This window comes from Eulemur rufifrons, chromosome 15, assembly GCF_041146395.1.
Source record: "Eulemur rufifrons isolate Redbay chromosome 15, OSU_ERuf_1, whole genome shotgun sequence".
Taxonomy (NCBI): domain Eukaryota; kingdom Metazoa; phylum Chordata; class Mammalia; order Primates; family Lemuridae; genus Eulemur; species Eulemur rufifrons.
The window spans coordinates 107060934-107082544 of record NC_090997.1 but is presented as its reverse complement, the minus strand read 5'-3'; the positions used below and the strand labels follow the sequence as shown (position 1 = coordinate 107082544).

Here is a 21611-nt window from a genome sequence, read left to right as displayed (position 1 = left end):
TTGAAAGGAAGGGGAGAGATGTATTTGAAAGAAAAAATAATTAGTATTCTTATTTCATCAAAGGTGCTGTACTCACTTTATACCAGTTGAGAGAGGGAGTTATTTATTTTTATTTTGTTCTTCAGTCGGTATGGGTTAGCATAATCAGGTCTGTATTCTAGAGAGTGCCGATTTGGGAGGCTTCCTGGCATTATATTAGTAGGGGAAATATATATGAATATGAAAATATATACAGTTGGCCCCTGAACAAGACAGGTTTGAGTGTTGAGTATCCACTTATATGCAGATTTTTTTCAATAGATGTATTAGAAAATTGTTCGGAGATTTGTGACAATTTGAAAACACTCACAGATGACCTGCATAGCCTAGAAATATCAAAAAAAAAAAGAAAAAGTCAGATATGTCATTCATGCATAAAGTATGTAGATAGATGCTAGTCTATTTTATCATTTACTACTATAAAGCATACACAAATCTATTATAAAAATTTAAAATTTATCAAAACTTGGACACACAAACACAGACACTTACATGGTGTCATCTGCAGTGAAGAGAAACATAAACAAATGTAAAGATGCAGTATTAAATCACAACACATACAATTAACTAGTACAGTGTGTGGGACTGCTATAATTTCATGGCCACCTCCTGTTACTGTTGCAGTGAGCTCGTGTCTTGTGAGTATCCGTTTAAAACACTGTGAGATGCTAATGATCTCCGCGTAAGCAGTTCATTTCTCCAGCAAATTCTGTATTGCAGCAAAAAGTGATCTCTCGAAGTTCCCTCATATTTTCTATCGTGTTTAGTGCAATACTGTAAACCTCAAATAGCACCGTGGGACCTATGGGAAGTGCCACTGTGATGCTGGACGGGCTCCCAAGAAGCAAACTCATGATATTACAAGCAAAAGTCTGACTGCTTGACGGATTCTGTAGACCGAGGTCTGAGCTGCGGGTGCCACCACTGCAGACAGACGGTGCATCGCGTAAAGAGATGATGTGAACTTACGGTGTTGATAAATGCAGTACAGTCCTGTCAATGTATTTTCTCTTCTTTGCAATTTTTCTTAGTAACACTTTCTTTTCTCTAGCTTGCTTTATTGTAGGAGTGCAGTACGTTATACATGTAACATACACAATATGTTAATCGACTGTTTATGTTGTTGGTAAGGTGTCCAGGCAGCAGTAGCTATTAGCAGTTAAGTTTGGGGGGAGTCAAAAGTTATGTGTAGATTTTTGGCTGCCTGGGGAGCCAGCATCCCTGACTCCCACATTGTTCAAGGGCCAACTGTATACACATATCAGAGTTAACTCACTACAGAAATGCTGGCTTGTGCAAGGCGGCACATCACAGGGTCGGAGGAGGAGGACGGGAAGGTCTCCGGGAGCCATGGCTCTGTCCCCCGGGCCACTCCGTCCTTCCAGTTCTGCGGCCTTGATCTGTGAGTCGCCTGATCGGCTCACTCTCCGGAAAGCTCCAGACCTGGCCTGTCCTCTGCGTCTACCGCAGGCTGAGCAGTGGCTGTCCCTTGCCTGGGCTGCTTTCTGTGGCTTCCATGTGGCCTCCCCATGCCCACTTTTGCCTGCTACTGTCTGTTTTCTGCACAGAAGGCAAAATTAAACTTTTAAAACCCGGGTTGGATCTCACTCCCGCCCGACGTCCGTCTCTCCTGCCCACCCCCCTCCTGCGGGACCAATCTCCACGCTGCTCCCAGAGCACACGAAGCTCCCGGCGGGCAACGCTGTGCCTACTTCCCTGTGCCTGGAACTTTCCTCCCCAGCACCCGCGTGCCCCTGTCTCGCCCCCACAGGTCTCTGCTAGCAGGAAGGGGGTGTCCTTATCCAGAGGGTCTTCTCGCCCCTCCCCTGTCCCCCTGTCCTCCTGTCCTCCTCCACCTGCATGTCCTTCTTCACAGCGCGTGTCGCCCCTGACGCAGTTGTTTCCTGTGTGTGCAGCCCGCTAGGGCGTCTGCGCCAGGGAGCAAGGGCTTGTTTGGGGTTTGCTGTAGTTGTGGCACCCCAGGAAAGTCTGGCACACGGCAGCAGCTGACCAAACCTCAGTGGGTAGATGAAGCGGCTTCTCATCTTCCTTTGTTATCGTACTTGGAGTGTCAAGGGTAAGTGTCGCTTAAAAGAAAAATATGAGCCAGGAGCTTTACCTCAAATTTGAATTTTTTAAATCAGTTTATACCATAATTGTTCAATAGAGCACTTCTTGCCCACAAAGTGCATGTCGTTCTGCACAGCTCCCGTTGTCCAGGAAGCTGGTTACTTTCATTCATTGACACAACAGTTTTTTTATTGGATGCTTTTTCTGCAGCAGACACGGGGCTAGGTTAGATGAGAACACGACCCTCCTCTCAGGGAACTCAAAATCTAGCCATTTGGGAATTCTATTGATCACGGAACCAGAGGTTCTTGCAGAAAGTGGAATGTAACGCGAGCATTTGAAGTTAAATGAGCCCCACTGTCGTTCCAGCTTGTTCTCCTGGCCCCTGTGTCCCCAGACACGCAGGTGTGGCACCCGCCTGTCCATCGGCAGCACGGCGTTCAAACCTCTCCTTCACTGGCTGCACAGGACACGGACTTGACTGGTCAGCGGTGGCCGGATTTCCCTCACCTCCACCTTTCCGTACTCTTGTTATGCTATTAATTAGAAGTCCCTTAGTTTGCTGTAGCAATAGGGTCAGATAAAAATAGAGTGAGCTCGTTAGAATCACGTGAGTGTGTCACCACTGCCTAATTACAGTGACGAAGTGTGGCCTCTCCACGCGCGACCAAGGCTTGGGCAGGCTCCCCCAGGAAGGGCTCCAAGTTGCTTTCCCATCAGACCATTTATAATAACGTTAGCGTTTCTGGTCTCATTTTCATACTGTGTATGTAATTTGTCAACCAAAAAAGAAATGGAATTGAGACAGATGTTCAGCATGAATAGAGCTTATTTTTAGAAGGAGAACTGATTGGCATGTGAATTTTAATTTTTTCCACCAGGAAAAAACGGGAGCTCTTTCTCTGTGTCCTCTGTTTAAATTAATTTTGCAGGAGAAGGTGTGTGTTAAATTCTACGAGTGATTACATGCTCTGCTACCCTTGTTTCAAATGCGATATTGATCCTCTGGCAAGTCGGGGGAGGTGTCCTGCCGATCGAGTGCGTCCTGCAAGCCGACGCTGCCAGCTCCGTAGTCAGGGCCTCCGAGCCCATCCCTGCAGGCTACTCAGGGCCCCGAGAGAGATAAGGAAGATGGAGAAATACAAAGACCAGAGGAGGAGGGAAAGTGTGTCGAGGGTGGTGAGGTGCCATCACATGGGCCTATGTGTTTGAAATGTTGAGAGAATGACCATGTTTATTTTTTGCTGCCCAGCTCAGGGCAAGGTGGGCAACCAGGAGGGCGAGTGTCAGGGCCCGTTCCTGCTGGGACCCCGCTGGGGGACTTCCCTTGCAGGCTGGGGGTCTCTGTGTCCCCCCCCCACACCCCCTGCTACTGCCCTGTGCCCCTGAGGCCACCACCTCCAGGGGGCCCTGCCTTGCCTTCTGGCTTCCGGGCAGTTCTGCCAACAGGAGACGACACCACAGGAGGGAAGAGGGCAGGAGGACCGTGGGGCGCCCCGCGCCTTCCCCGCCGCTCACTGCGCTGTCCTTGCCGGTTCACTGAAACTCCAGCCACACTTCTGCAAAGCGTCCCTTAATCAAACCCTCCTCGGATTACCCCGTTTGCGTGTGGCATCTGATTGTTCTTCCAGAGCCTTTAACCAAATACTTCCTACTCCTGACATTATTTTTGAGCAACACACTCTCCACGGCATTGACGTGAAGGGCAGATTCAGAGTTGAGGACCGACAGTGGTGTTTGGTGGCAGTAACTGTGGCAGGCCACAGCCACGGGGTCCCCTATCTGGGGTATAAAGGAAACCATACTCGATCGCTGTAATAACAGCTCCCTTGCATCAAGTGCTTTCCGTAGACCAGGCAGGGTGCTCAGAGACTGATACGTGTTGACTGCTAGGGAGATGCTTACTATTATCCCAGTTTTTACAGATGGAAAGAAACGGGCACAGAGAGGCTCAGGGAGCTGCTGAGACCCTGTGAGAGTAGACAGCGAAGCCAGGGCTCAGCCAGGGACAGGCTGGCTCAAGGGCTGGGCCACGAGCTGCCGTTCCATGTGCCCTCCTGGAGGAGCGGACGCCTTCCTCCACCCTCCCGGCCGTTGCCAGGAGCTGAGCCTGCAGACACGCAAGTTCAAGTGCCAACAAGGGCAGCGGCCACGGGCAGAGCTGCCAGGCCCCCTGCAGTGGTCTCACCTTGAACTGCAAACCCGACGTTGGCTGAAGGGCACTGGTTTCCCCTGCAAAGGAAACGACAGTCTCAGGCCCCGCGGGACCTGGACCTGGAATCTTCTTTTACATTCCTTTATTTCCCCAAAAGCTACTTTAGAGGACAGCTGATTTATGGTGTTCAACTGTTGGCTGAGGTGCTTTGGGAGTTCTGCCAAGCAATTAAAAGATTAAGAAAGGTTTAAATATGATATTTAAAATGTAATAAAAATCAACATACATGCTCAAATGTGTTTCAAATTATATCGAATTAGCCGGATAATGCCTCCAGAATGTTCAAATTTAGTGTGTCTCCCATTTGCACATGCCTGCTAACTTTCCTTACAATTTGAAAAATTTTTTTAAAGTAAGCAGGATTTTTAAGGTCATATATCTTTAAAAACTGATTGTTTTTCCTAAAACTTGCAACAAAAGAACTTGTAAAAATAAAATAAATTCTAGGGTTAATAGACAAATCAGTTATTCATCATCTCAGATTTTTTATAAGTCACATTGTTCTCATGTATTAGCTTATGAAACACATTTTGAAATTTTTAATTTAATTTTTTGAATAAATATGTTCACATGGTTCAAAATTTAAAAAATACACGTGAGAATAAGGCAGGGGGTCACCTCCTGCCACAGCCCCCAGCTTCCAGCTCCCCTCCCCACGGAGGGCAAAGTTGTTATTTTTGTTTGTTTCCTCCCAGGGCTATTTTATGCACATGCAGGGAAGTAGCTGTGTCTGTTGACATTATTCCCCTGTTTTTAACACGAGCGACAGAGTAGGATGCACCTGCCCGCCTCTGCTTTTCCACCTCCTGTGTCTTGAAGGTCGTCCCTGGCAGAGGACTCGGGGCTTCCCCTCGTGTTTCTCTGCGTCCCGCCCACCGTGGAGGGACAGAACAGATTCCTGCCGAGGATATATCACTTCATCGTGAAATTGTATTTGGCAAAAAAATGAACCTGCTGTGAAATTTTCTTAAAAATCCATGAATGTACTTTAACCTTCTCCAATAGCCCTGAGAGAGGGACAGCCACAGGCAGCCGGGACACTGGAGTTCTGACCCCTGTCGCTGGCATCCCACCCAAGGGGCGTAGGACCAGCCTCCCGGCACCCAGTGAGGCTTTGGCACTTGAAGGAACCCCCTCCTCCTTGCTGAATGATCCTTTAAAATCGTCTCTACTTTACAACGGTGAATTATCTGGTGGCTTATGTCGGTAATAGAAGTAGCAATCCTAGTGCTCTAGCTAAAAGTGGAGTCAAATGTCGCAGGAGGAGAAAATTTGTGTCCAGAAAGGGAGGCTAACTCTTCCACCTGCCTAAAACTGCATCTGTGAGCACTCACACATCACAGGGCAGTGGCGTGATCAGGGCTGAGCAGTGGGCTTGGCAGAGTGTCCTTTAAAACCACGACGGGGCAAGAACCGACACTGTGGTGAGTTTTTCTAACAGTGACGGGGAGAGGAGGAAGGGCCACGGGACAGAGGGCCTCAGTGGGTCGAGAGCCCCCCGAGCTCGGCGTATCCAGGGACGAGCACGAGGGCGGATGCACAGCTCCATGAGAGCCTTTGACCTTTCACCCTCACACTCCAGCGGTGAGATGACTGTACGTCTCCAAGGAGTGAACAGTTTAAAATCAGGTGAAACCAATGTGAGAGCTGGACAGGTCACTGCTGGGAAGGGGTTTCTGCCATTCCGAGAGTTGTTTGCAGCCTATGTGTTGTGGGGTCCCCTCCAGGGTGGGGACCTGCTGCCTCGGGGCCACATGTGGCCTCTGGATCCTTGGGTGCGGCCTTTTGACGGAATCCAGATTTTACGGAACAGATCCTTTCAATAAAGGGATTTGTTCTCTGAAGTTTGGATTTGGTCGAGGGGCCGCACTTGGGGATCAGGAGGTTCCCCACCCCCGCTGCGTGGGGCCCCACCACTCCCACCCCACCACGGTGGGGCAGAGGCCATGAGTAAGGCACCCCTGCAGGTATTAGCCATCTGTTTCCACGGGGGAGACAATTTTACTGTTACCCCAAGAGCTTGGACACACATGCTGGGTAGCCGAGGGGCAGACGGAGCTCGTGTGTGTCTGGGTGGTGGCAGCAGAGCCACCTGTGCTCCAGCCCAAGGTCTCTTGGCGACAACTGTGAGCGCCACCTTGGTGCTGGCACGTGGCTCGCAGAGCAGCGAGGGGCGGTGGGCTGCAGGCTCATCTTGGATGGAGTGAAGCTCAGGCCGCCCAACCACGGCCTGGGGAGGGGGTGGATGCACATTCTGTTGCTTGGGTACCAAGAGAGCTCCCCACCCCCCTTCCCCACCCAACCTTGTAATATCTTAAAATTAGTGTCTGGAGACATTTTTTGAAATGTCAATCTTATGCCAGTTGGGGAAGAAAGGGCCGGCCACAGACCTCCAGGCAAGTTTGCGTTCTCTTGGTCGGGTGAGCCCATGTGGGCAGGGAGGGGGCCGGGGCCGACCTCTCAGTGGCACGTGTGTGTTTGTTCCAGATCATCGACAAGAGTAAAAGAGACCCCTCGGAAGAGATCGAGATCCTCCTGAGGTACGGCCAGCACCCGAACATCATCACCCTCAAAGACGTAAGTGGGCTCCTCGCAGCAGCGACGTCTGCGTGCTCTTTGCTTGGCCAGCGGACACAGAAAAAGCGAGCGTTTGTTTAGTGCGAGTTTTCTGCGCATTTCAGCAGCCTCTCATCCTGCCCGAGACTGTGAGCCTGAGCCTGTTTCTACCGCTCACATCTAAACCACAGGGGCTGACCGGCCCACTGTTTACTCGAACCCTGTAGAGCCCCCCACCCCTGTTCCTCCCGAGCATGGAGAGGAGGAGATGATTTGTGTGTGTTACAATCCAGAGGGGTTGTTTCTTGTTGCTATTCCTGTATACAATGAAAATGAAAGGGTTCCGCGGAGAGAGGGGCTGGCTCAGATCTGACCCAGAGGGGCCCGGGCTGTGGCGCTGGTCTCTTTGGGACCCTGCTGGTGCTTTTCCCAATGGGGGAGGGGGCAGCAGGAATCAGCCACGTTGAGCCCATCAGGAGACCCCACAGCACCACACAAAGGCCAGGGGTGTAGAGCTTGGGGTCCAGAGGGGAGAGAGGAGACAGTTTTTTCCCCTCTTCTCCCTCACCCTGGAACTTCAAAACGATCCCTGCATCAGGCACCAGAGCCGTAAGTATTGAACTCCCTGGGTTTCCCTTACGCCTGGTGACTGGTGTGTGCACAGGGTCTTAACACGCCAGCGTGGCATAAAGATAGCCAAGTTCATGAGACAAAAGCTAGTGTAGACAGACGCTGCAGCCCTGCTCTGGTGAGGTGGCTCAGCTCTGCCCTCCCCGTGCCCTCCCAGCGCGGCCACTCGGCGCTGGCCGTGGGGCGACAGCACAGCCATCGCCCGGAAGCCGGTTGGAAATGCGGGACCAGAGCGTGCACTAGACAGGATCCCCCAAGATCTGGTGCGCACTGAAGTTTGGGAAGCGCTGCCCTAGGGAACTGCCCTGCCTGGCGTTGTGCCGACACTCACGGTTCTTGATGTCCAAATATCTTCACCCCGGAGAGGCTGGGCAGTGTCACGAGATGATTCATCTCAGCTAAAAGCCCAAACATCCCACTGTGCGCTCTTCAGACCCAGCTCACCCAGTCCCTGCCTAGCAGCGGGTTGTTAAGCTGTTTCGTCCTAAGAAGAGCCTCCGGGACGGGCGGGAAAGGCCATCTGCTCCTTTTCCACAGGAGCCTGTTTCCCCCCAGGGACCCTGAGAGCCCGGCCTCCCCCGCCCACTCCCCTCTTCTGCCTCTTCTGGAGCGACGGCTCCGTCACGGGAGCCAGTGGCCCAGGGAGGCAGCCGCGGTGACGCCTTGTCTCTGAGGTCCACGCCCCTCTCCCGCCCCAGGTCTATGACGACGGCAAGTGCGTGTACCTGGTGATGGAGCTGATGCGGGGCGGGGAGCTGCTGGACCGCATCCTCCGGCAGAGGTGCTTCTCGGAGCGCGAGGCCAGCGATGTGCTGTGCACCATCGCCAAGACCATGGACTACCTCCACTCCCAGGGGGTGAGCGCCCCGCAGCCGCGTGGGGGGCTGACATTATGGAGGAGTGTGTGGGTCCTAGAGCTCGAAATTCAGGTTGTCTTTGAATTCCTTCTGTGCTGCAGTCGTCCCTGTCTGTGTGCCTCATGTGTAGAGGGGGAAACGTTCTCTCTCCCCTGCCCCCCCAGCGTCTCTGGCCGAGGCCCGTGGGTCGCTCTGGCAAAGACAGGTTAGCGGGAGAGAAACAGCCGGGTTGTCGCCAGGTGCGTCTCGCACACGCTGGGGAGCACCCGCCGCCCGCCGCCCGCCGCGAGTAGCTCGAAGGGCAGTCGGGACTGGGGCTCCTGCAGCATCTTAACAAGGAACAGCGCGTCTGCAGGGAAGTGACCGGACAAGGGAAGGGACCTGGGGTTTCTGGGGCAGCAAACTGAGGGAGGCGAACATGGGGGAACCGGGAGGTGAGGGCCGGCCAGGAAGGTTTGTGTGTGGGTCACTCTGGGCCTCCAGGCTGATGCGGGTCTGGCGCTGTCTCTGGCGATCACCTGCTGTCCTTCCCGGCCCAGAGGGGAGGGGACACCTTTACCAGTTTATGTCCTGCTTTTGGGCAAATGGCGGGAGGGCAGAGAGCTTTTCTTACCTCTGTGTCTTCTCAGTTGTCTGCAGCTCAAATATTCCTTCTTGCCAAAGTGACCTATTTTGGGGTGACACATCCTGCTACCCTTCATGGTACGCATAGTGTATCCAGGAGCTATGAAATTAAATTTACGTGGACGAATTTTAGCAAAAAAGAATACTTTGGCCTTGACAAAAGGAAATTTGGAGTATTCGTTACTTGAGATATGTAAAGTTGGATTCGTCAGCCGATGCAAAGGGACACTGTAGACAGAAATGACAGCGACCCCTGAGGCCCTGGTGGTCCTCACCGTGGGCGTGTTCCAGGCTCTGTTCCCAGCGGCTCGTTCTCAGGCTCCCAAAGCCCGGGTCACAGCCGTGGTGCAGGTGCGGAGCCTGGAGTGCAGGACGGTTGACTGTCTTGCCCGAGGTCACACGTGGGTGCGCGGCCACCGGGGTTCCGCCCGGCTCTCAGCCCCAGCCCCACCGCCCAGGGAGCCGGCCGCCCCACACCACACTCTGCTGGGCACGGTGCCTTCTCCGTGTCTCGTGAACCGGCGATACCGTCGTGGCCGGCTGTGTGTGCATGGTCATGAGCGTTAAAATGGGGTCATCTCTGAACCGGGGAATGTCCTTCCAGGACCACACAGCGGGTGGTTTCGTGTGGCCACTGTGGCAGGGAGCACTAAGCACTTCCCGGCTTCCCAGCACAGGCAGACTCGAGGGGAGGCCTTTGCGTGATGTGCTTTGCAGGCTGTCTCTGTGCAGTGAGGGCAGGAAATGGAGAGAAACCAGAGCCTTCCACTCCCTTGTCTTCGGGCCTCCGTAAGTGGGGCTCGATCTCCCACGTAGTCCTCCCACTGGGCTTTAACAGGACAATGGAGACATTCAGCCTCCAAGCTGTACGAGGGCACGCCGCATGCCCTCACAATAGCCCTGTGTCCCCTCAGAAGGCATCGCCTTGTGCTCTAAGTGTCCCCTGTGCTCTGAGGTGTGCGCCCCGTCCGCACAGCTGGGGGTCCCCAGGGGAGGTGCTCACTACCCGGCACAGGTGCGACCGCGCAGCGTCTGCGTGAGCACTCGGCTCCTGCCCGTCCCCCATGGGTCAGTGTGCCCGTGACAGCAGCCACCCGGTCTGTGCCACTCACTGGTGCATCCCCAGCACCTAACGGTGCCTGGTATTCAGTAAATACTTAATCAGTGAATATAATCTTTAAATAGCATCTTATTCCCGCTACCTGAACTCCCATTTCCATAACAGCTCCAGTAAGCCGTGCCCGCATCCCGGACAGGTGCTTACTCACTCATCTGCTGAACGCCCATTCGGTGCCCACAAGTACCACCGGCTGCTCGGCCCTGAGTGGCCAACATGGCGTGGGGAGGAGACAGCACCCACGTTAGGTAGCGGATCTGCCCTGAGCGGACAGTCCAGGGTGACCCCGACCTTCTGAGCGCTTCCCCCATCCGCTCTCCTGCCCGTCCTGGCCCCATGTCAGGTGCGATGCCTCCTGCCTTCCAGGTGGTCCATCGAGACCTGAAGCCCAGTAACATCCTGTACGTGGACGAGTCTGGAAACCCTGAATCCATCCGCATCTGCGACTTCGGCTTCGCCAAGCAGCTGCGCGCCGAGAACGGGCTGCTGATGACGCCCTGCTACACGGCGAACTTCGTGGCCCCTGAGGTAAGCGCTGTGCGGCCAGCGGGAATCCGGGCATCAGTCCCTCGGCAGCCCCTGCTTGCTGCTGCCTGCAAAGTAACCGGACGGTTTGACGTACCAGGGCCACCTTGACACACCTAGCATGGTGTTAGGCAATAGAATCTTTTGAATCTGCTACCAGCCCTGATCAAACACAGTTATTTTTTTTTTTTTCTGAGTACACACATGTATTTAACAATACAGTTTTACACAGAATGCTAAGAGCACTTTTCTTCATAGTTTACAGAAGGGCTTGAAACACATGGATTTTCTATTAATATTCATACCATAGCACATCCAAATCTAACTCCTAAATAGATGCATTATAATTTGTTTAGAATTTAAAGGCTTAATGGCAATAATCAGAGGAGGAAAAAGAACATGTAAGTTTATTTTACATAACTAAAAAATAAATTCAAGAAATAGTAAATAGAATTTAATAAGGTCTCATGCGCCCTGAAGGAGGTAGTGCTCGATTTGGAGGGGTAATCGCTATGTTCAAATAATCTCCTATTTGGAACTTCTGCGACTGCAGGGTCATGGAATCATCAGTCCCCTTTCTGCCAGACATGGTGCTGCCAATCTCCTTGACTCGATAGCCAGGTCTTTTAAGATCTGTAAAAACGATTGCAAAATTGAAGTGTGTGCCCTTCTTTCTAGCTTCTGGGTAGACTTCTTTTACTAAACTAGTCAGTTCTTTCAAGGTTGCATCCATCCAAGTGTAGATCTGCAGCTCGCTGGATGGTACGTTCCCGCGGGAGAACTCGTCCATTAGGTGGTGGCGGCCGTTATTAGTGGTGAAGACCCGGAGCAGCAACGGGCAGGTCTTCTCGCAGTCGATCGGCTTCTCTGGCTCCTTCTTAATTTCCTCCTGGGTGACGCGCGATTCTACCGCCATCTTCCTCCTATGGCCTGCCAGACGCTCTCCCCCACAGTTATTTTTATCATTTTATTTCCCCATTTTGAAAAACATTCAAATGGTGACACTTTCACGTAAAATTGTCATCGTGCCATAGACAATTTGGACCCTGGCTGCATATTTGTTCCAAGCTGGCGTGAGAAATAACGCCATCGCGCTCTTCGTGCAAGAGGATGCGGAGCTGACGGGCACTCTGTGATCGGGAGCGCATCTAGCGGCACGGGAGAGAGTAACGTTTACAGGTTCTCCTTGCACCGCAATTCTTGCTCCAGATCGCTTTTCCGGAGAGAAGCAAGTTAGCAGCTACCAAATTAAAGAATATTAGGGTTCCGTGGTGATTGTAGCTCCTATAAATCCGTAGGCTACGTCAGAGAATGTCAGCACGGCCACCTTGTGAACTTCTCCCTTTTCCTGTTTCCTGGGGACAACTGCCATCAGGTTCTGAAGACATCGAGATGCTTAGGAAGATAATTTGGTGTCTTGCTATTTAGCAAAGCAACCGTGAGCCCCTGAGCCACGGTGACTAGAGGGAGGGGAGGGCAGAGGCTGATGTTGCTGGTGGATCGGGGGAGAGAGCCGGGAATAAAAACAGACGTCGGATTCTGTGTGGATCCTCTGCCGTTGCGCTGTGTGAGCGGAGCCACGCTCGGCCAGTCCTCAGAGACGGGCGTGCCTGGCACCTAGTGGGGGGTCTAGCAGCTGTCTGAGAGACAACCCATGGCCACTGGGCCACAGTGAAGGCGTGTGTGTGCCGTGCCTGGACGTGATGGACACACAGCCAGCAGAGTGGGCTGAAAGGCCACTTCTGGGTTACCCAGGAGTTATCCAGACACTCGAGCAACCTGTGGCCCCTTTAAAAATAACCTGGTGATAAGCCTCTATTAATGCCTTATTTAGTCAGTTTTTCCTTAACCCTCATAGGTGCTTGCTTGGAATGGACCCCTGAAACAAAAAACACATTGACAGCGAAAAACAGATGAAGGTTTATTAACATGTGTATTTCACATATGCACGGGTGACCCCCAGGGAAGGAGCTGTTCTCAAAGAGGTGGCTTTGAGTTCCAGCTCACACAGCACCTTCGGCAAAGAAGAGTGAGTTTTTAGAGGGGAGACAAGACAGAGGAAAAGGACTTTGGGTCTCCAGGGGCGGCACCCGGAGGAAAGGCGAAGGGCTGGTGGGCAAAAGCAGGTTCCTCTGGTGCCGCCCAGTACCTTTTTGTCCTCCATGGAGAGGGGCCGGGAGACCTCTTGTCCCTGTAAATCCGTGTCCTGACCTCAGGCAAACAGGGAGGGCAGAGCCTCCTGCATCTGCTGCTGCTGCTCTGCCTTCGGCTCAGTCCTCAACCCAGGAGGGACATTTGGAGGTGGCACATTCTAGTCTCCCCCAGCATTGAGTCTGCGGATTATAGAATGCCTTAGAGTGTTCTGTGACTTCACCATTTACAGAGCTCTTTGACCAATATGTTCTACTTTTACCCCCACACACCGTATGAGGCGGACAGGGAGCAAAACATCAACCATCTTCCACAGATTCAGAACACCCTAGGTCGATGTGTTTGAGCGACTTTTCAAGATCACTCAGCTCATGAATTATGAGGTGAGGGCTTGAATCACGGGAGCTCTGTCCATTCAGCGTGTCCTGGCTGGACACGTACCACGTCATGGTCATGGCGCACGCTGGCAGGACACAAAGAGGAAAGGCCAGGCTTCTTGCCCTCATCTCTGCGGAGACTGAACACAGTCCCCCGACTGCACCTTTAACGCTGACCCCGGCAGTCTGAAGTAATCCACGAGCACTTACCGCTTCTTTATTGTTATTCGACTGTAAGCCTATCCGGGCCCGCCCTCTGCTGAAGGATGCAGTCCTGGGACACAGTGACATGTTTCTGCTCTAACAGTTCTCAAAAAATTAATCATGGAGCTACCGTATAGTTCAGAAATTCCACTTACACCCAAAAGAATTGAAGGCAGGGACTCTAACAGATATCTGTCCACCCATGTCCATAGCAGCGTCACTCTCAACGGCCAAAAGGAGGAAGCGAGAAGTGACCCAGCAGCGGATGAATGGAAACAAGTGCGTGTATGTTAAATACATGCACTGGAGTATTATTCAGCATTAAAAAGTAAGGAAATTCAGACACACACTGCAGCATGGATAGAGCTTGAAGGCGTTATGCTAAGTGAAGTCAGCCTGTCACACTCATAAGGGGTCCTCAGGGGAGTCAGCGTCACCGAGCAGAGTGGCATGGCGGAGGGGGGGCTGGGGGGTCAGTGCCGAATGGGGACAGAGCTCCGGCTTGGGAGGATGGAAACGTTCTGTGGACGGACAGTGGTGATGGTCGAGCAATGGTGAGAATGTGCTCAATGCCGCCAACCCGGACACTTAAACAGGGTTATGATGAGAAGTTTTGTGTTATGCATATTTTACCATGATAAAACAATTCCTATGCCTTGAAAAGTAAGTGCCTCCCTCTCACTCGGTCATGTGTCTGGCAGGAGCTGTGGCTCTCTGTGTGGCCACCTGCGAGGGGTCCGAGTGCAGCACGGTGGGGTCCTCGCATCCTGCGTTCCTAACGACGGTCACACTGAAGACACAGCGCTGTCCTCCTGCCGGGCCTCTCCCCACCCTGCTTAGGTGCCACTGGAGAAACATGCTTAAAACCTCAATTTCCTTAGCGAAGCACTTATCTGTGGTCTATTGTCCCCATCCAGGTCCTGAAACGTCAAGGGTATGATGCGGCGTGTGACATCTGGAGTCTGGGGATCCTGTTGTACACCATGCTGGCGGGGTAAGGACGGCACATGCTTGCCACAGGTGCACAGGGCTGCAGCCTTGATGGCTGGTCCCTCGTGAGGCCAGAGGGGGGCCCGACCTGGTGTTCAAGTGAGCACACACCGTGCACAGGCCCAGTGGAGGTTCTCAGACTGCCGTAGCCCAGGACAACTAAAGAACAAGGATGACATTTAGCCACATGTTTTCTCTAAATTCAGCTCATAAACCCCTGAGCCTTCTGCCTGCACAGTCCGCGTTCTCTGCTGAACCCTGCCGCGCTCTCACAAGGTGGCAACACCTGTGCCTTCAGAGCATCCTCTCGAGCCAAGCAGCATCCAGAGATGCTTCAGGGACAAATGGCACCTGGGAAGATGACTGCCAGTCCTGGCTCTGCACCTGGCCTTGGTGGCCTTTGGCCGTGCGTGAGCCAGTTCCTGGCGAGGAGACACGTGGTACAGAAAGGCCTGGGCCTGCTGCCTGGATGCCTCTTTCCCATGTGAGCGCCACCCTGTACTGGCCCAGAGTCCTGGGCTAAACCCCCAGCAGGAATTGGCCTCTCTTCTCTCACCTGTGGGTGAGAAGAGGACACTCTGTGGCTCCTCCAGGCAGGAAGGTCAAGGATCCTGTGAGAGGGCCGGGCGCGGTGGCTCACGCCTGTAATCCTAGCACTCTGGGAGGCCGAGGCGGGTGGATTGCTCAAGGTCAGGAGTTCGAGACCAGCCCGAGCAAGAACGAGACCCCATCTCTCCTAAAAATAGAAAGAAATGATCTGGACAGCTAAAAATATATAGAAAAAAATTAGCCGGGCATGGTGGCACATGCCTGTAGTCCCAGCTACTCCGGAGGCTGAGGCAGTAGGATTGCTTGAGCCCAGGAGTTTGAGGTTGCTGTGAGCTAGGCTGATGCCATTGCACTCTAGCCTGGGCAACAGAGTGAGACTCCGTCTCAAAAAAAAAAAAAAGTCCTGTGAGATTCACTGGTTCCTAACATTTTTAAGTTTATGAAATACTTAAATGGAGACAAAAAAAAAAAATGGGACCCGAGACCATCCGATCCTGCTTGCTGTAGCAAATGGACAAAATGCCATCACGAGAATGAATGGAATGGCCTGCCTCGTAGGTGTCTCGTAATCCGTAGGCGGTGTCCACAGCGAAGGGGCATGGCTCGGGGACACGGAGCTGTGCTCTGAGGACGGCAACAGCAAAGGAAGGAATTGCAGTTTCCTCCGGATACCACACTGTTAGGCTGTTTCATGATTCTTCTGAATCACTCACTTTGCCTTTACATGAAACCAGGATCACAGACTCTGCCACTAAAGGAAGTGCTGTTAGCATCCACACAATTCCTTTTCTGGGCAAGCAGATGCTGATGTGCCCTTGGGGGTGAGAGAAAAACATCGATCACACACTGAGATACGGCCCTTGGCGTACCTAGCATTTTATGTGCACTCTTGCGTACACTGTGCATTTGCAATTAAGGCTCAAAACATCAATTTGTCAAAGAGCCCAGAGTCGGTAATAGACCAACCATGGGTCTCTCAGACTTTAAGTCTCAAGCTCTCGTCCATGACGCCACACTGTCACCATGGAAACCAAATCACCAGGCAAACCGCTGGACCACTCCCTCACCTGTGCGACCGGAAATGGTCTAGAAGGGCTAAACCCTGGGGCCCACAGGGAATTCTTCACTTGCCTCATTGACCGAGGAAGGAAAATGGTCACAGCATTAGGAAATAAATTCTACTTTACCGTGAATCCTGGATTCACAGCACAGCAGGGAAAAGCAAATAGGTTTTCTTTTTGACAAAAAGTGGTGATATTAAGTTGTAAACTTTATTTTGTATTATAAAATGGAGGCTCATTGCCATAAATTATCTCATTACACAGATTCACCCCTTTTGCGAACGGCCCGGATGACACTCCCGAGGAGATCCTGGCCAGGATTGGCAGCGGGAAGTACGCCCTGGCCGGGGGGAACTGGGATTCCATATCCGACGCGGCCAAAGTGAGTGCATGTCCCGGTATTTGTACTCCTTAAATATGCAGATTCTACGATCGCCGTATTATTTGTGAGGAAGCTAGATATTATTATTCATCCTTTATATAAATAAAAGAGATTTCATCTTCAGGTTTTTAAGGCTCTCAGATTAAAAGAGATATTTGCAAAACTATTTCATAGCACATTCGCATTTTCTACCGACTTAGTGTCAGGCTGAGACGGGCTTCTCCAGAGAAACAGAAGCAATAAGATACGTGTGGAGGGGGTGTACTCAGAGAGAAACAGAGATTTATGTTCAAGGAATTGGTGCACGTGACTATGGGTGTAGGAAAGTCCGAGATCTGCAGGGCGGGAGGCAGCAGGAGCCCCGAGAAGAGGTGACGCTGCAGTTGGTGTCCAGAGGCCGCCTGGGGCAGAAGCGCCTTTCCTCAGGGGAGTGCGGTCCTTGTCTATTAAGGCCTTCAGCTGACTGGGTGAGGCCCACCCACATTGTGGAGGTAACTGCCTTACTCACAGTTGACTGGTTTGAATGCTAGTCACATCTAAAAATTACTTTCATAGAAACGTCTAGACTGGTATTTGCCCAATGGGCCGTCTCCCAGCCAAGTTGACACAAAAAATTAACCACCACCCTTGCAGTGATATTGCAGAACGTTTGGCCTGATTGTTCGCAGACTGATCAAGTGGAGCTCTGGCGCTGAGGTGTGCTCCTGCTGTACATAAGCCAACCCCTGGTGTGCACCGCCAGCCTGTTTCCTGAGTTCCCGTGGAAGGGCCAGAGGAGGAGGAGGAGTCTGGGGTTCTCATTCCAACTCTGCCGTTGCCATCGCTGTGTGACCTCATGCAGTGGTGGTGGGGGTGATGGCAGAGGTCATGGTGCAGGTGATAGTGCAGGTAATGATGGAGGAGGTGGTGATGGAGGTGATGGTGGCAGAGGTGGTGATGGTGGAAATGATGGTGGCAGAGGTGACAGTGCAGGTAATGATGGAGGAGGTGGTGATGGAGGTGATGGTGGCAGAGGTGGTGATGGTGGAAATGATGGTGGCAGAGGTGATAGTGCAGGTAATGATGGAGGAGGTGGTGATGGAGGTGATGGTGGCAGAGGTGGTAGTGCAAGTAATGATGGAGGAGGTGGTGATGGAGGTGATGGTGGAAATGATGGTGGCAGAGGTGATAGTGCAGGTAATGATGGAGGAGGTGGTGATGGAGGTGATGGTGGAAATGATGGTGGCAGAGGTGATAGTGCAGGTAATGATGGAGGAGGTGGTGATGGAGGTGATGGTGGCAGAGGAGGTGATGATGGAAATGATGGTGGCAGAGGTGATGGCAGAGGTGATGATGGAGGTGATGGCAGCTGGCATGTAGTGAGCACTCTCTGGGTGTCACACCTTCACTGTCAAGCGCCCCCTCTGTCAAGCATTCAGTCTGTCTCAAAGGAGTGTAGGGATTGTCTTAGTTCTGGTTCTCGAAGTAGAGCCTCAGACCAGGGCATGGGTGCTGGGGGTCTGTTTGGAAGGTGATCCTGGAAACAGGAGTAGGGACCCAGGAGAAAGTGTCAGGAAGGGAGAAACGCAAGTCTGGAGTGCGTCAAGATCGCTGCCATAGGCGAGGGCTTTGCTGCCTCCCAGGTCCTCACCACCCCTTCCCGCCCTCGCCAGTCCACCACGCCCCTCATCTTCTCCCGGTGCCTCGTCCCGCCCTGCTCCCCCCACCTGGAACCCGCAGTGCCTGCTCCCCCCACCTGGAACCCACGGTCCCTGCTCCCCACGCACAGAACCCACAGTCCCTGCTCCCCCCACCTGGAACCCACAGTCCCTGCTCCCCCCACCTAGAACCCACAGTGCCTGCTCCCCACGCCTGGGACCCGCAGTGCCTGCTCCCCATGCCTGGGACCCGCAGTCCGTGCTCCCCCCACCTGGAACCCACAGTCCCTGCTCCCCACGCACAGAACCCACAGTCCCTGCTTCCCCCACCTGGAACCCACAGTCCCTGCTCCCCCCACCTAGAACCCACAGTGCCTGCTCCCCACGCCTGGGACCCGCAGTGCCTGCTCCCCACGCCTGGGATCCGCAGTCCGTGCTCTCCACACCTGGGACGCACGGTCCCTGCTCCCCACGCACAGAACCCACAGTCCCCGCTCCCCACGCACAGAACCCACAGTCCTCCAGACACCTCCAGGCACAGGCTCCAAGCACACCCTGTGGGAACTAAACAAAACGCTGCCCCACCCAGTGTCAGAACTGAGGTCTTAAGCGAGTCGGTTCTCTCTGCTTTTACACCTGAAAATGAGGACAAGGACACTTCCAGGAGATACTTGTTTTAAGAAGTTACCAAGGTTAATATTATCACATACTAAAGGGCATTGAATGTCTCTGAGGAAAAAGGCTGTTTGTTCCAGTACATGGTATTTCTTAGTTGTGGTTTGTGACCCGAAATTTTATGGAGTAATTCAACTTCACACTATGTGTGCCTTCTCCTTCATTTTATTTCATGTTCAAATGTGATGGGAGTACTAAGAGAAGGGAGGTAGCCTAGTGGAAAGAACGTGGATCCTCGTCTTGGTCTTCCTTGGGCAATTAATCGCAATAAACGTCAGTATCTTCATCTGCAAAATAGAAAAAGTGATATTTGCCCTGTGTGCGTCAAGGACGATGCTGAGGAACAGAACAGAGGCACCGAGTGTGTCGGGACATTGCATGAAACACTCTGCAAATGTAATTCACGTCACAATCGAATGCGTGTTGTACATATGTGTACATGTACCACTAACATGTGCATATAAAGTGGAGCTCTAGAATCAAACCAATTTTTGAAATTTTTGTTGTTATTACTTTACAATCAAATAAAAAAAATTACCTTTCTTGGACATGAGCCCACTGGACATACGGGATGGCTCCAGACCGTAGTTTCTGCAGTTGGTGACTGTTTGTGAAAAGTATTTGTGGATAATCCTGATAAAAATGTAACTACGTACATCACTATGAATTGGTTTCTATCTGTGGAGCATTATTTTAACTTCTCCCTTTGTAAGGATATCATTTTTGCAAAAATAGTATTTCGTCAATTTACACACATCATCTTTCATTTCCACATTTAATTTTTCTTTAGACGTAAAATCTTTTACAAAAGATAAAACTTTGGTGAACTGCTAAGTTGGTGATAGTTATAGACTGTTCACATGCTTCTAAACCTGAAAGTAAATGTTTGGCCCTAAAATGCACAGATCGGTCTCAAGGGTGGGTGCTGCCATAGAGGGGGCGCTCTGGCCCGGCGCCAGGGTCCTCCCTACCTCTCGTGACCTTCCCTGGCAGGACATCGTGTCCAAGATGCTCCACGTGGACCCTCATCAGCGCCTGACGGCCGTGCAAGTGCTCAAGCACCCGTGGATTGTCAACAGAGAGTACCTGTCCCAAAACCAGCTCAGCAGACATGACGTTCACCTGGTGAAGGTACCAGCGAGGACAGAGGGAGCAAATGGCGGGAGTGGGAAGCGCAGAGTGACCTGGGCCTCACAGTCAGTCTAGGAAATGCCCTCGCAGAGGAGGAGCCCAGCGCAGCCACAGTCGGTCTCCTGGGTCACTCCCTTCTGTGCACGTCACGCACATATGCAAACACACGCACACACGCAATCGCACGCACAGCTTCTGTGGAGGTGGGGGTGGGAGGGGTCCTGCCTGTTCCACTCCAAGTCCCAAAGCCTCAGTTCCCGGCAGAGGTCTGTGAAAGTCCTCACTGTAACCGTGACTTCCACTGGGAGCAATGGCCGTCTCTTAGGTAGCCCCGTCATCCGGGCAGGACTCGGCAGTGTGGGCTGTGCCTCCACGCAGGCTCCAGGCTCGGGGCTGCTGGCTGGGAGGGTCCACCCCAGATCTGCACCAGGATGAACCCACTCACCCACCCCCGTCCAGGCTACTCAAAAGAGGCAAACTGAGGTTGGCAGGCCCTGGCATTTGCTGTGAGCGTGTTCCTACTCGCCAGCAGGCCCCAAAACAGACCTGGCCTCCCCACGAGCACGGAGGGTCATGTGACATCCTCGTGGGGGTCCCCAGGGCATAAGCACAGCGTGAGGCTGGCATGGGATGGTAGATGGATGCAGTATAAGAGTGAATTGCCCTGTCAGGGTCACCGTGTGCCAGACACTGCAACGAGCTCATTGCACTTGATACTCCAGTAATCCTGCAGAAAGCTCTTTTACCCACTTTACCTAAGGGGAAACTGAGGCCCGGCGAGGTCCCGTGGCTCCAGCTCCCCACTCAGGAGTGGTGGCACCACGGCGACCCCTCCCCTTCCCTCTGTCCGCAGGGTGCGATGGCCGCCACCTACTTCGCCCTAAACAGAACACCTCAGGCTCCGCGGCTGGAGCCCGTGCTGTCGTCCAACCTGGCGCAGCGCAGGGGCATGAAGAGACTGACGTCCACCAGGTTGTAGCAGGCGGACGCCTGGCCACCGGCCCCGAGCAAGCCCGCCGAGCGCCCTCTCAGGCTCGCAGACACCGGACAGACGCAGCCCCCGTTCACAGCCCCCGGAGGGGCCCGAGGGGACGTGGGCAGAGCGCGCTTCCTGTGTCTGTTTTCTTTTCCAGCCCCGAGAGGACCCTGAGCCGGGGACTTCTCGAAGCCTCGCTCTGCCTCCTGCACCTGCACCTCCTCCTCCATCCTCACTCGAACCCAGCGAGCCCGTCTCACCTCCCGGCCCCGGAGGCCCTGCGGTGTCCTCTCCGAGCCCTTAGGTGTTCGCACACCGTGGCTGATGTGTGGACGGAGAGGTGGATTCCAGCTGGAAGCCAGTGCACTGGCGGCCTCCCAGCGCAGGCCCCCGTGTTGGTATTACAGGAAGGAAAGCGCCAGGCAGGGATGTGTGTGGCTGCAAGCTCCAAGCGTCTGCGGCCTCCCCCAGGCTGGGAGGGGGCACCTGGCCCCACCCACAATAATCCAAAGAGCCACCTCCTTGTCACCACACCCCGATTCCTGAATTCGAATGTGGGGAAGAGCCCGTCCTGGAATCGGATGGCTGTGTTTGCCTCATGGCCACAGTTCGCAGCACTCGAGAGAGGAGCCTCCTGGGGTGGCCAGGTGCCTGTGTCCCCCGGGGCCTGTCCTCCCCTGGAGAGGTGGCACTGGGGCCTGTCCTCCCCTGGAGAGGCGGCGCCGCTGCTCGGCCTCTGGCTCTGGCGGTCCCGAAGCTGCCGGAGGCTTCCCCGAGAGTGCGTGTGTGCTGATCCAAAGCAGTGGTTTTGCTGTGTTCACTTTCAGTTTTCTAGTCTGTGGAAA

General features: G+C 53.2%; 1 protein-coding gene and 1 pseudogene across 4 annotated transcripts in view; one reads left to right on the top strand and one right to left on the bottom strand.

Moving 5' to 3' along the window:
- The window catches only part of RPS6KA2 (ribosomal protein S6 kinase A2), a 291657-nt gene extending 270458 nt beyond the window's left edge, over positions 1-21199 (top strand). For 2 of the 4 annotated variants that reach the window (XM_069487777.1, XM_069487778.1), the window contains 7 exons: positions 6812-6901; positions 8209-8367; positions 10475-10636; positions 14283-14359; positions 16230-16347; positions 19653-19790; positions 20644-21199. In XM_069487777.1, coding sequence (XP_069343878.1) covers positions 6812-6901; positions 8209-8367; positions 10475-10636; positions 14283-14359; positions 16230-16347; positions 19653-19790; positions 20644-20769 — 870 coding nt within the window. In that variant the 3' untranslated portion in view covers positions 20770-21199. Of the gene's footprint in view, positions 1-6811; positions 6902-8208; positions 8368-10474; positions 10637-11931; positions 11994-14282; positions 14360-16229; positions 16348-17015; positions 17199-19652; positions 19791-20643 lie in introns of those variants that run through there. The other 2 variants (XM_069487780.1, XM_069487781.1) reach the window with 2 other exon arrangements.
- LOC138395493 (histone deacetylase complex subunit SAP18 pseudogene) lies at positions 10851-11570 on the bottom strand (annotated as a pseudogene).
- Positions 21200-21611: the final 412 nt, after the last annotated feature.